A 12598-nucleotide genomic window follows, 5' to 3' on the forward strand; every position below is an offset into this window, starting at 1 on the left:
TCAAAAGTAAAGTAAAGAAAAAACAAATTTGACCCCCTCCATATATATGCAAATGAGCACACAGTGCCACCTTTTGTCTTAAATCCATTATTACATGAAACCCTTAAGCCAATGCTCACTGTTTTAAACACAGCTTTTAAGCCCAGCCTAGGATCAGATGCAAAGCCAGTGAACCCACTCACAGGCAGCTATTTCGACCTTTTGGGTTTCATCAGTATGCTCACAAGTAATAGAGAAAAGAAGAGGAGGACGTCCAGAACCCTAAGGAGGACGGTGTAAAGAAACCCTCAGACCTTCCTGGCCATCAGGCTGAAGATCCCAGGCTGTGATAAAAAGCTGTGTTTAAAACAGTGAGCATTGGCTTAAGGGTTCAATGTAATAATAGATTTAAGATAAAATGTGACAATGTGTGCTCATTTGCATGTCATTTCCCAGAATCCTTTGCTGCAGTGGAAGCACTGTATGCTAGGTGATAATGGTGAAAAGCAGGGTTGCAGACCTGTCTAAGATATGTGAATGTGCTCACAAGTGATCTTTTTATTTGCACTCTCTCGCTCTGTCTCTGTTCATCTGTGTGTTTACAGTATATATATATTTACGATATCAAAGAATCTGGAGCACTCACAAATTCAAAAAAATACAATTTAATGAAGTGACACAGGCATCAGGGGGTAATCTCAGAAAAAGGAAGCAACGTTTCGGACCTTACGGTCCTTTCTCAAGCTCCCCCAGGTCCGAAACGTTGCTTCTTTTTTCTGTGAAGTATTTTTCTACAATACAGAATCATTTTGAACATGATTCCTGGTGTGCTGTCTCCTCACTGCTGGACTTCAACCTGGTAATATCTACACTATTCTTACCTATGGGATTAGCATCTAGATTCTTCATTACTACAGGGTGCTGGTTGTTGCTTTGCATTATATATATATATATTTATGCACCACCTTGACAAAGGTCCCATTCGTGGACCAAAACGTTGGTTTTGTGTTTATTTTTTCAATACACTTGTTTGTTCAATTCTGGAGTGCTGCCTGCTGATTTCGTTTCCAAACGGTATCGTATTGCTTATTCTTCATTATAGGATCTGCACCCACACCAGTGACTATTATTACGGAGTGCTTTTTGTTCTTTTTCTATGAGAGAGAGAGGAGAGAGGAGAGAGGAGAGAGGAGAGAGGAGAGAGGAGAGAGAGAGAGAGAGAGATATGCACCCTGAGTGCCATTGGAGAAAATGTATAACCAAGGTTATTAATATTATTAAATGGTCTCATTAACATAAATGCCGTATGCAATACAAATAAAGCACTCTCCAATTAGCACAGGAAATAAAAGCTTTAAAGTTATTACTGAGTGATGGTTCTCCACCCCCTACCACCTCACCCTTTGCAGCATTGCTGCCTGCACAATGAGAGCCACACACACCCACCTACCCACACAGAGCTGGTGAGAGAGCAGGCTGCACTGGCAGCTTTCTTTCCGCCCACCGGCCCCACACACCTTCCCATTGGCTGAGCTGCAGATGAGTGACACTTTGTAACCTAAGCCTAGTAGAACAGTTACCTAGGCAGCTAGTAAGTTGATCCCTGTACTTTGCATAGGCTCAGCACTCAGCTCTGCTGTAGAGACACAGGGAAGAGATGAAGCTCTTTGTGCTTTTATAGGTGCAACAGTTGCTTTATTTTTTTAATGCATCTATATATAAAAAAAAAAGTCAGCCTCCTGTCTGAGGGATCCATGTGCCTTTTAATAACCCCCTTGGCTGGGCTATAAAAAGCTGAAGATGTCCCAGCACAGGGCAGTCCAGCTCTCACCCAGCACCCTCGCCTTGGTGCTCTGCAAACACGATCCAAGTTTCTGCAGCAGCGACCAGGGGGGGAACAGGGGCACCCAGATCTTCCAGGACTTCCAAGCTGCCAATGTGAAGTGTTTCTGGAACCGGAGGCTGGTCCGAGCCGTGTCCGATGTGTCCTTCCAGGGCTGGCTGGAGAACTGGGTGCTCTTGGTGCAGGGGCAAAGGCTGAGCCTGGAGGTGCTGAGAGATGCCTGGGCGAGGAGGGCGCTGCGAGCTCCCCGGGGCTTCATCATCAAGGCGATCGGTGAGTTCGTGCGAGCACGTGTTCGTGTTAACTGTGAGTGAAGGTGGGCTCCTAAGTAGGGACATGGTATGATTACTCACATGTCCTTTTAAGTACAGTACTCTGCTTTTTGCAGTCAGTCATTTAGCTACTTCCAGTCACGAGCTCACTCCTTGGGTCCGTTGCTTGTTACACTTAACTCTCCCCTTTACCAGTTTGCACACTCACCCCTGAGCTACCCTTGGTTTATTGCACACTTACCCCCTGGGCCCCCTTGTTTCATTGCACGCTCACCCCCAGAGCCCCTCTTGCTTTATTGCACGCTCCCCCCCCCCCAGAGCCCCTCTTGCTTTATTGCACACTCCCCCCCAGAGCCCCTCTTGCTTTATTGCACACTCACCCTCTGAATCCCCCTTGCTTTGTTGCACACTCACCCCCTGAGCCCCCTTCCTTCATTGCAAACACAGGATTGCCTCCATAATTGCATTTGACTGTTCATCAATATATTTATATATACAGAGTACATATACATGAAAATATTGGGCAAGAGCTCCCCTAATTACACTTTGGAGTCTCTGGGAGGTGGGACCAGCGCCAGACTCCTCAGGGGCCCTCGGTGGTCCAGTTTAAGGACCCCATGCATTAGTCCATTTGCTTATTGTAAACACTCACTTTAACCCCCGAAGGGCGGTAGGGGCATGTAATAAATTGGGTCTTGGTAATCACTCATACCCTCTCCCAATACCCCCTCTCATTGCATACGCTCCTTCTCCCATCTCCTGCTTTCCTTATGACCCCCGCTCCTCAACGGTTGAGGGACATTGCTTATTTCTTTTACACACCCTTTCAACCACTGAATTGCCTGGGGGGACAGTGGACACATTGCTTATTACACTTAAGCCCTTAAGTGGTGTAACAGACAATACATGACTTATTGCAGTTACCAACCTCTCAAGTCGTATGGCACATACTCACTTTATAAATCCATTGAGTGCCTGTAGGAACATGCACCTGATTGCTTAATGCCTGTCCCCACCTAATGGATGTGACACCCATTCTTATTGCTCCTACAAAAACATTGCTTATTGCACTGACCCATATTTTTTACCTTGTCAGTGCCTTTCTAGGCATAAAACTCATTTGTTCTTGCGCCTACTCACCCACTACACACTTCATTGGTAATATAATTATGTACAAACTCGTTATCGTCTTCCTTAGCACTTATTTCTTCTACCTGCCCATTAACTCATTCATTGTTGGATGTCCACAGGATAATTATTGAGCTTATACACTTAATAACTCCTTTAATTCTCCATGCAACACATTGGTTATTGGCTTTACCAATCCTCTGACGTGGTTGAGTACTGACCCTACTTACCACATTGCTTCTGGTACTTATGCTCCTCCACCACTCAGAGTATTTTATTTTAATAGATAGTTTATTTGTACATCATGATGGATACAATACACAGGATGAGATAAGATTTTAACCTGTCAGTTTCATTACCCTCTACTACTCTGATAAAATATGCATTTCTATCTTTTCTCTCATTGATTATTTCCTTTTCATTGTTGTGCGTCCCATTTGATAGTATTTTAATCCTGTTGGCAATGCATGAACATGCAGAACAATATGTACTGTGTGTAATGGTAATACACTATTTAGGATCATTGTATTCATTGATGTGTTCTAACTGGGCCATTGTATTCATTGAAATGTGCATTAAGAAGGGAACAAAGTGTACCTGGAAGCGTAGCTAGCCGAAAAGCATTTATTTTAACCCACCCTGTGTTCCTTATTCCCCCCCCCCGCCCACTTTATTTTCAACTAGAAAATATCCGTATCTATATTTTAAGAAATGGGTTTAAATGAATACAACCAACACATACTGTACTTAAAAATAGCATGTAATATTCAGAGGTGCAGGCTAATGTTATCAAATGTGAACCTGTCCGGTTGTTAGAAATAACCCCATATTTCAGAGATTGCTGTCCTGGGTGGTATAGTGGTTAAGTATTAGTGTGGCACATCCACGTTTTAGCTCATATGACCGTGGGAAATTCATTTAAACTCCTATTGTGTATGATCCAATAATTAGATCCCAATGATGCAGTCTCGCCTAACGCGCAATTGCGGGGGCATGTTAAAGGAATTAAATATAGGTGATTGGCAACTTGTTCTTCTTTATTTATTTTTTTGCAATCCGACATATGTAAGTATTTTAAAATAATTGTTAAATTGGTTTATAAACACGATGGGTTGAGACACCGGAGAATTTTGATCCCCCTCTGGCTACTCCATTCTTGTGTGATATCACTACGCCCAGAGCAGGTGTTTGCACAAGCAAAGCCCCTCTCTTCCCTCCCACCGTATTGGCTGTCTAGCAGAGCACGGTTTTCGAGAGGTTGCTAAACACTTGTTCAAACACTTAATTTCCAAAGAAACAAAAACAGCCAAATGTTTCTTTTTTTAATCCCCTTAAATGTGTCTAATCTGTATTATCTTCATGGTAGGAACTCATTGTGGTATTAAAATGATGCTTGGATATATTCTCGTCCTGTGTCTCTTGGCGTCAATGGGGGTTATTCATTAAACTGTGATTGTGCCACTCAGGACACTAGTGCATAGAATCTCCCACTAAAGTCACTGGAGATTCTGATTACTAGGACCACGATTGGCATAATTACAGTTTTACGAGGATCCCCCCAATGTATCCTGGTTCTTTGCATCTCATTTTCAAGTATGTCCTGAGTGAAAAAGCTACTCTGGGTGATTAGCCAAATTCCCAAGTGGCTGTTTGTGTTACATATCCATACTTCTAGACCAGGGGTGGGCAAATATTTTGGCTGGAGGTCCACTTGACGAGCGTTGGTAAGTTTTGCAGGCCACATACTTCACATAGAATCTTCATTAAATCTGAGGCCATCAAAGTTTACCGAAGCTCCCTTCCTTTCCAGCTTCTCCCAACCTGCATCTCCCTTTCTCTCTTAGCCCCCTCACTCTCTGCCTCCCTTTCTTACTCACTCTCATCATTTTCTTTTAAGTCCACGTCCTTCTCTCCCCTACTCTTCTCTCTTCCCTCCTCTGCCACTCTTTTTCTCTCCTTCTCAATCCCTCTCTCTCTCTCTCTCCCCTTTTCTCTCTCTCTTGCCCCCTTTCTCTCTCGCCCCTTTTCTCTCTCTCTCTCCCCTTTTCTCTCTCTCTCCCCTTTTCTCTCTCTCTCCCCTTTTCTCTCTCTCTCTCCCCTTTTCTCTCTCTCTCTCCCCTTTTCTCTCTCTCTCTCCCCTTTTCTCTCTCTCTCTCCCCCCTTTTCTCTCTCTCTCTCTCCCCCCTTTTCTCTCTCTCTCTCTCTCCCCTTTTCTCTCTCTCTCTCTCCCCTTTTCTCTCTCTCTCTCTCCCCTTTTCTCTCTCTCTCTCCCCTTTTCTCTCTCTCTCTCTCTCCCCTTTTCTCTCTCTCTCTCTCTCTCCCCCTTTTCTCTCTCTCTCTCTCACTTTCTCTCTCTCACTCTATCTCCCTTCTGCTCCCCTCACTCTCCATCCTTCCTTCTCTCCTCCCTCGTCTGCCACTCTTCTTCTTACTCCCTTCCTCTTCCTCACTGTCCTCGCAGCAGAGGAGGCAGCAGCGCGTCTGGAGTCCATCCAGGCGGTGATGACGGAAGTTGGGCCCGACATCTGGTCGGTCCTAACTTCTTCTGTGTTGGGACCACCCGGTTGGGCTCCAGACGCACTTCTGCTGCCGCGCTGCCTCCACCACCCGCACCACATGTAGAGACTGGGGAGAGGGTCCCTACCCGGGTGAGCCGCAGGCAACCGTCCCACCCCCTGCTCTTAACCCTTTGTGTCGGCCAGAAAATCTTCAAGTAGATGAACTTCATTCACATGAAAGGGATGAAAATCGTCTCCAAAGCTGGGAAGCGGTTTCAGAGCACACTGAATAAGGACCTTAGTGTAAGTGCACAAGTAACTCCAGTTTTGCTATATATGTTAGCTTGTGATTTTCTGTATATGGCAACCATATTATAAGGAGATATAATACATCGTGCAACTCCCTGTGACACTTCTTTCTCTCTCTTTTTTTTTTCTTCTACGTAACCCCCCTCCCCCCAAAAAAATAAACTGCCAGGTCTGCGATGGCTTAAATCTTCCTGATTAGGGAGCTGCAACCAGATGCGCATGAATTCTTACTGGAAGAGGGAGTAGAACTGTGTGTTGCAGACACAATGTGACGGGCAAATCAAAGAGGGGTGTGTGTAAATCATGGGCGCCTACCATGCAGTCCCTGTCAGTCACCACCACACCCGGCAACAGAGTGCCCTCTCCTGCTTTACTAGCGTGACCGCTGTGACACCGGCCCCCGCCCCTCAACCAACTTTGGCTATATATATCTCTTACCAGCACAACTCTAAGTTAGGCCAAAATATAATTTTATTGCGCACAGGCCGACATTTCAGGACCCCTGAAGAAAGTTCCCCATGGGAACGAAACGTCGTCCTGTGTGCAATTTGGATGCAATAGAATTATCTTTTGCCCTAACTCAGTGTTGTGCTGGTAAGAGATCAGGGGTGTGCAAACTGGGGGGGGGTGCATAATTTTCTGATGGGGACCCCACGCTCTTCCCCGCAACATTTAAATGAAATGCTGGGGGAACGCGCGAGGCCTCTGTAACTTACCTTGTCTCCGGTAGCTTCTGGCGATGCGTCGCCATGACAACGCGGTGTCGAATGTCGCCACGGGGTCAAATGGAGGACGAAAGGGGGGGGGGGCGCAAACAAAAAAAAGTTTGCGTACCCCTGAGATAGATGACCTGTGATTTAATTTTGACTATCCCTTATCTCCTCTACCGTGCACCCCGACTGCCTCCCGGAAAGGCTATGTACCCCCTGTGTGTGGGGTCATTTTGTGGATCTACATACATATATATTATATACACACTCATACATCACTATTTTGGTCTCTAGTTAATTACGTTTCTATGTAATGTGCATTGCTGTCTTAAACTTTCATCAGTAATTAGCCCGGGAAAATAAAAGGTAGACTTATGGAAATCACAGTAAACTTTTTGTACTCCCGCTTTGAATCTAGTAATAAAAAATGCAGGATAGTTTTCTTACATACAAAATGTATTATACACTTGATTAAAGGCTTAACGTGGGTTTGCTGTTCAAGGGGTAAGGGATTTAGTACTAACTGTTTACAGAGGGGCCAATTTTATAGGTGGGTTACGCAAAGAGGTCATCGTAGCAGCATAAATTATTCAATAGTGAACTCCGCATTTGTGCTTGTGTGTTTAGTGCAGTGTGGTAAGCTAAGTAGTTGCTGTAAAGGCGCCAGTGTTCTTTTGTAAGATGTGTTCTTATAAATAAGATAAACATAGGCTTGCATATTGATGGTAAACATTAAGCAAACCAATATGCAATTGCTTCTGACTTCCAAAAAGCTCAATCAGGGATAAGTACCGAGCATCGCAAATAGCTTGTGTAGTTTGGTGGAATGAATTAGATTGCGTCTCTTGGACGCAAATTATTAGTATACGTTTTCTTAGACTTAAGTATACCTATAAGTACTTTTTTGCTTGATGTCTTGACCCCTTTTTAGTGATGTCACTGGAGTGTTATGCGGAATATGGTCTCCCTTGCACAGAAGTGTCTTCCTCTTCTCGGGTCCGCTAACATGCTGTGTGATTAAAAGAACAACTTTGGTTTCCTTCAAAATCAACAAATATTTTCTGTGTGGATTATTGGTTGTATTTGAGGAATCCATGTACATAAAGCTGCGTCTCCCTTTTGCACAGTGAGTCGTGGATAATCAAAACTTTACTTTTAATTGACAGCTGTCCAAGTTGACCTGGGATGGAGCAACATGGCTGTCTGTGACATCACTAATTCTGTATAGCCACTTAGGCTGCGCTTGTAGTGCCGGCGACGTCGCATCAAGACAAATGCATTGTAGTAAGCGCGGAGCGACGGCTTGGTCGCGATCGCTGGAAGTCATCTCAGTTTGATTTTTCCAGTGACCGCTGCCTGACGTCACCGTCGCGTTGTCGGCACTATAAGCGTTGCCTTGGTAATAAAGGAGGAAGAGGATCTTTCATAGAAGAAGGACCCTGAGAGGTTCGAAAGCTTGTACCATATCAACTACATGTTGGTCCAATAAAAGGTATCATACCACCTACTCCCTCTCCTTCCTGTGTTACTACAAGGAAGAAAGGACCAACACGGGTACCCACCCTTCTTTCCCTGTATAACCACTTGGAATATATATACCATTCTTAATAGCCAGATGTGTTCCATGTGCCTATGTTAAAAAACCTGTTAAACTTTGCATAGTGCTCATAATCAAACACTGAATGTAGTTTGACCCCCCCCCCCCACCCCGAGCGCATGGATTACACACAGGTTTTCCAATCCTTTGCTGCTTTAAAGTTCTAACAATCCACAGCAAATTTGTTTTAACGTTAAACGTGTTAATGTTTGTTTTACCTTTGTAGACATCTTCTAAAGCAGTAGACGTTGTGTATCAGGATATACTTATTATGAAGCTTACAAACCCAACTTGACTTTATCAAAGCTTATATATTCCTTATTTTTTTGCTTTTAAATCACGGCCGTTGCAGATACAGGGAAACTCCCCTCATTTACTTTCCCAAGAAGTTATACAGAATGCAATCATTATAATTTGGGTATGAAAATTACTCTGAAGAGAGGAAAGCCTCAGACTGTCCATGTGTAATTGTAAAAATATGCTAACCAAAGTGCTGACCCTTTTTTGGGGGGGGGGGGGAGAGAGTTGAACTTTCCCCAACATTCAACTTTGAGCGAATGGTTGAAGTGTAAATATAATTATCGTCATGTTAACATTTTATTTCCAAAAGCATTCCACAGGAGACCTATATGCCCTGAGATTATTTCAAAATGTCAGATGCTTCTCGCTTATTGAACATGATATGTTTTCTTTGTAACATGTGGTAGGGCTCTTTCACATAGCTTCAATATACTACTTTATTTATTATATATATATAAAAAAAAAATGTATTGGCAAAGTGAGCATCAGACGTGTATTTAGAAATGCAGCTACTTTGCTGCTATAATTGAAGTGGAGGTCCCACTTACGCAGAATAACTTGTGGCAGGTTTGTGTTAAGTCTCGGCATTTGATTCCTCTAAAAAAAAAAAACCAGACAAATCTAAGCATTTTAAAAACCATTGTGTATGTCTGATTTTTGCACTTTTAACAGATTTGAGGGTTTAGGATTGAAAGCCTAACTGTAAAGGAAACAATCATAGCATGGAATATATTCAATACCAACAAATCACAGCTAAGTCAGGAGAGTGCAACACCAGCGTCCAAACCGCAGGGTGCCACTCTAGAGAAGTTTCAGAAAATAAGAGAAGTATTTACAAATTCATCAACAAAAACTGTTTCCCCCCCCCCCCCCAAAGAAATCTATCCATCATTTCCCTGAAATACATATACTTTTTCCTTTGGTCTCTAGCACGATAGCAGTAACCCATTACCCAGTTTGGCTACTAGGTTGATTCTGAGTATCCACAGAACTTTAACAGCCTCTGACTGCCCCAACATACATTGTGTCTCCGGGAATGTCCTTCTTTTTAAATTGGGAGCTCTTTGGGGCAGGGACCTCTCTACTTGCTGTGTGTGTTTGTGTTACTGACATTTTTTGTTGTTGTTATTTTACAAAAAACAGTATCTGTTAAAAAAAAAAAAAAAAAAAAAAAAAAGGTAAATAACAACTTGGATTTAACTCATTTTTCTTCAAGGAGACCGTGCACTTTTTAAAGCCACTGGTTTAGCACCTGATTGTATCAGTGATCCCTGGAAGGTATCTTTTTTTGTTTGTATTGTCTCTTGCACATACCTTGATAAAAAGGTAGTAGGTAGAGATAGGATTAGCTGCTCATTATCTTCAATGAACGGCATTAGCATGTGTATAAAGTGAGGAGGATACAGCCATTCTGTTTTGTGTTCTCAGCTAAATGGTTAGAACTTTGCTTAATACTTATGAAGTTTGTGTAGTTGCATTTTATATACATATATATTCAGGTGTTAACAAGATGGAATGAGGTTAAAAATCTCAATGGAATAATCATGTTTAAATTGAAAATAGCTCTCACGCTCCTTAGGCTGCGGCCACGCTAGCGCTGAGCGCGCAGCGCTTGGCGAGTTTAGTTTTGGCAATTCAAATTGTCCCGTCCCCGCTCAAGCGGTTTGCGCTCGCGCGCGGGCACGCACGCTCACCCAAGCAAGGTGCTTGAGTTAACAAAAAAAATTGACTTTCAAGCGCACTCAACTTGCCCGCAATGCCCCCCCCCCGCACGCTTGCGAAATAGCCAGGACACCCGGCGCTCATGCTTGATGAGCTGGTGATGTCACCGATTTCAAGCATGAGCGCGGTCAGCGCCAGCAGGGCCGCAGCCTTAGGCCGCGTCCATGGGTGGTGCTTGCGCAGCGTCACGCACGCCTGTAGCAGGAGAGATTTGTGACCATGTGGTAGACACGATGGGGAGGCGCGGCCGTGACCTCACCAAACTTGTTTGCCCTCATTGGGCGAACCGCTCACGTGACCCGGCCGTAGAAACAAATGTATTTGTTTCCTCGCACATCGCGTGCCTGCCTCAGAGGCACAGCATTTTGATCGCAGCGCGCGCAGTCGCGTTCACCATGGATGCGGCCTTAGTTATATAAACATTTGTGCGCAACGCCTCCTTTTTATACCACCCTTTTTAACTCTTGCTCTGCGGGGTGGGCAGGCAGTGCATTGCTTTCCTAACCCTTCTAATGTTGCTTTGCATTGATGACAATTTTTGTTTTGTATTTAGAGATCATTTCTTGCCCTTTCCAACCCTGTTTTTGTTTTTCCGGAGATATATACGCTTTTTAAGGAGTAACTGCACAGTGCAGTTTCAAGGTTACCCCAATAACAGCAGACGCTACAGAAATTGCCCAGGCTCAAAATACTAACTTTATATTATATACTTATATATGCTTCTATATGCTTTGGGGGTTGTGGGATTTCTACTTTAAATTGTGCACCCCTAAGGAATTGTATTGTCTTTGGGACCCCAGTTCTGTATTCTGCGCACACTGCAAGATCTGGGGGTTGTGTCTTCACACAATCCCTTTTAAAAGAAGAAGAGTTTCACATAGTGGAATATATTGTTAGGGCTTTTGCTACATAAAAACGGCCTCCTTTCTATATGTTACTCTATAGTCTATATGAACTCATATCTTTATTTGTGTCACTCAACTTTTTATTATTATTACGATCATCACTTATTTTTGTAGTGCCAACCTATTCTGCAGCGTGGTACAACGGGTGAACTGTTAGTTAGAAAATAAGAACGGAATAACGCAAACCAATACAAACGGTGTGAAGGTCCTTGCCCGTGACAGTTTATAATCTACATTCTTTGTAACTTGCTGAAGGCCCACATATGTATGTCCTTCCGATCACTCCACTCAGCCAGACGGAGTAACAACACCTTATAGGCGCCTGCAGTCGAGATGCGCAAATGTCTTCAAATTGGGGGCGCAATTTATTTTTAATGTTGCATACGTGAAGGAGAAAAAAAAAAGTTATATTTTCATTTGCTACTCAAGTTGAACCAATACATCTAAAATGTACCACCTCCTTATGTTGAATTCGGCCTTTATTGTCTCCTGTTAAATCTAAATAGGGTGATGTATTTCTGCTCTAAATCTTAAATTCCCCTAAGAAATGTTGCTGTATTCGGTTTCACAAATGTGGTTCTCGGAGATCTTCCTTCAGCGTGTTCCTGCTGAGAGGGCATTTCCTCTGGGTTTCAAAGAAACCATCAAAATATATTAACTATAGAGCAAAGGTTGGCTTGTTTAATGCTTACCATGGAGTACCTGATAATTGTTCTAGACCGCTGCTGTGAACATGCTAATTTCTCCCAAGCAGCTCATTTGCAGCAGCGTGCATGAGAAATACCCATGTATTATTTTATTTAGCTTGCCCCACAGGCTGCTTTAAAGCAATATCCTGATGGGGAAAAAAATGTGTTGAGCCCAGCGGTGCCCGGCTCCAATCCTCAAGACCCCCCCCCCCCCCAACAGGTCAGGTTTTCAGGATGTCCCTGCTTCAGCACAGGTGGTGCAGTCTTCGACTGAGCCACTAAATGAGCCACCTGTGCTGAAGCGGAATATCCTAAAAACCAGACCTGTTGGAAGCTCTTGAGGACTGGCGTTGGCCACCCCTGCTTTAGGCTGAGTCCCCGCTGGCGCTGAGCGCGCTCATGCTTGGTGAGAGCTCCAAGCATGAGCGCCGGGTGTCCTGCATGTACACGCGCCGGGGGGGGGGGGGTCATTGCGGGTAGTTGAGCGCGCTGGAAAGTATAATTCTAAGCGCTGAGCGTGTGTGCCCGCGCATGAGCACACGCGTGCAGCGTGAGCGGGGACGTACATATATATATATAAGCAATCGCTGCAAGCGCCGCGCGTTCAGTGCTAGCGGAGACGCAGCCTTAGCCCAACAGATTACAG

The 12598-nt window shown here is 44.0% G+C and overlaps 1 protein-coding gene across 1 annotated transcript in view; it reads left to right on the forward strand.

Annotated features, from left to right (window-relative positions):
* Nucleotides 1-1608: 1608 nt before the first annotated feature.
* The window catches only part of STOX1 (storkhead box 1), a 55651-nt gene continuing 44661 nt past the window's right edge, over nt 1609-12598 (forward strand). Inside the window, exon 1 of the mRNA XM_075610920.1 lies at nt 1609-2095. Coding sequence (XP_075467035.1) covers nt 1780-2095 — 316 coding nt within the window. The 5' untranslated portion in view covers nt 1609-1779. The remainder of the gene's footprint in view (nt 2096-12598) is intronic.

This window comes from Ascaphus truei, chromosome 8 (assembly GCF_040206685.1).
Source record: "Ascaphus truei isolate aAscTru1 chromosome 8, aAscTru1.hap1, whole genome shotgun sequence".
NCBI classification, from domain to species: Eukaryota; Metazoa; Chordata; class Amphibia; order Anura; family Ascaphidae; genus Ascaphus; species Ascaphus truei.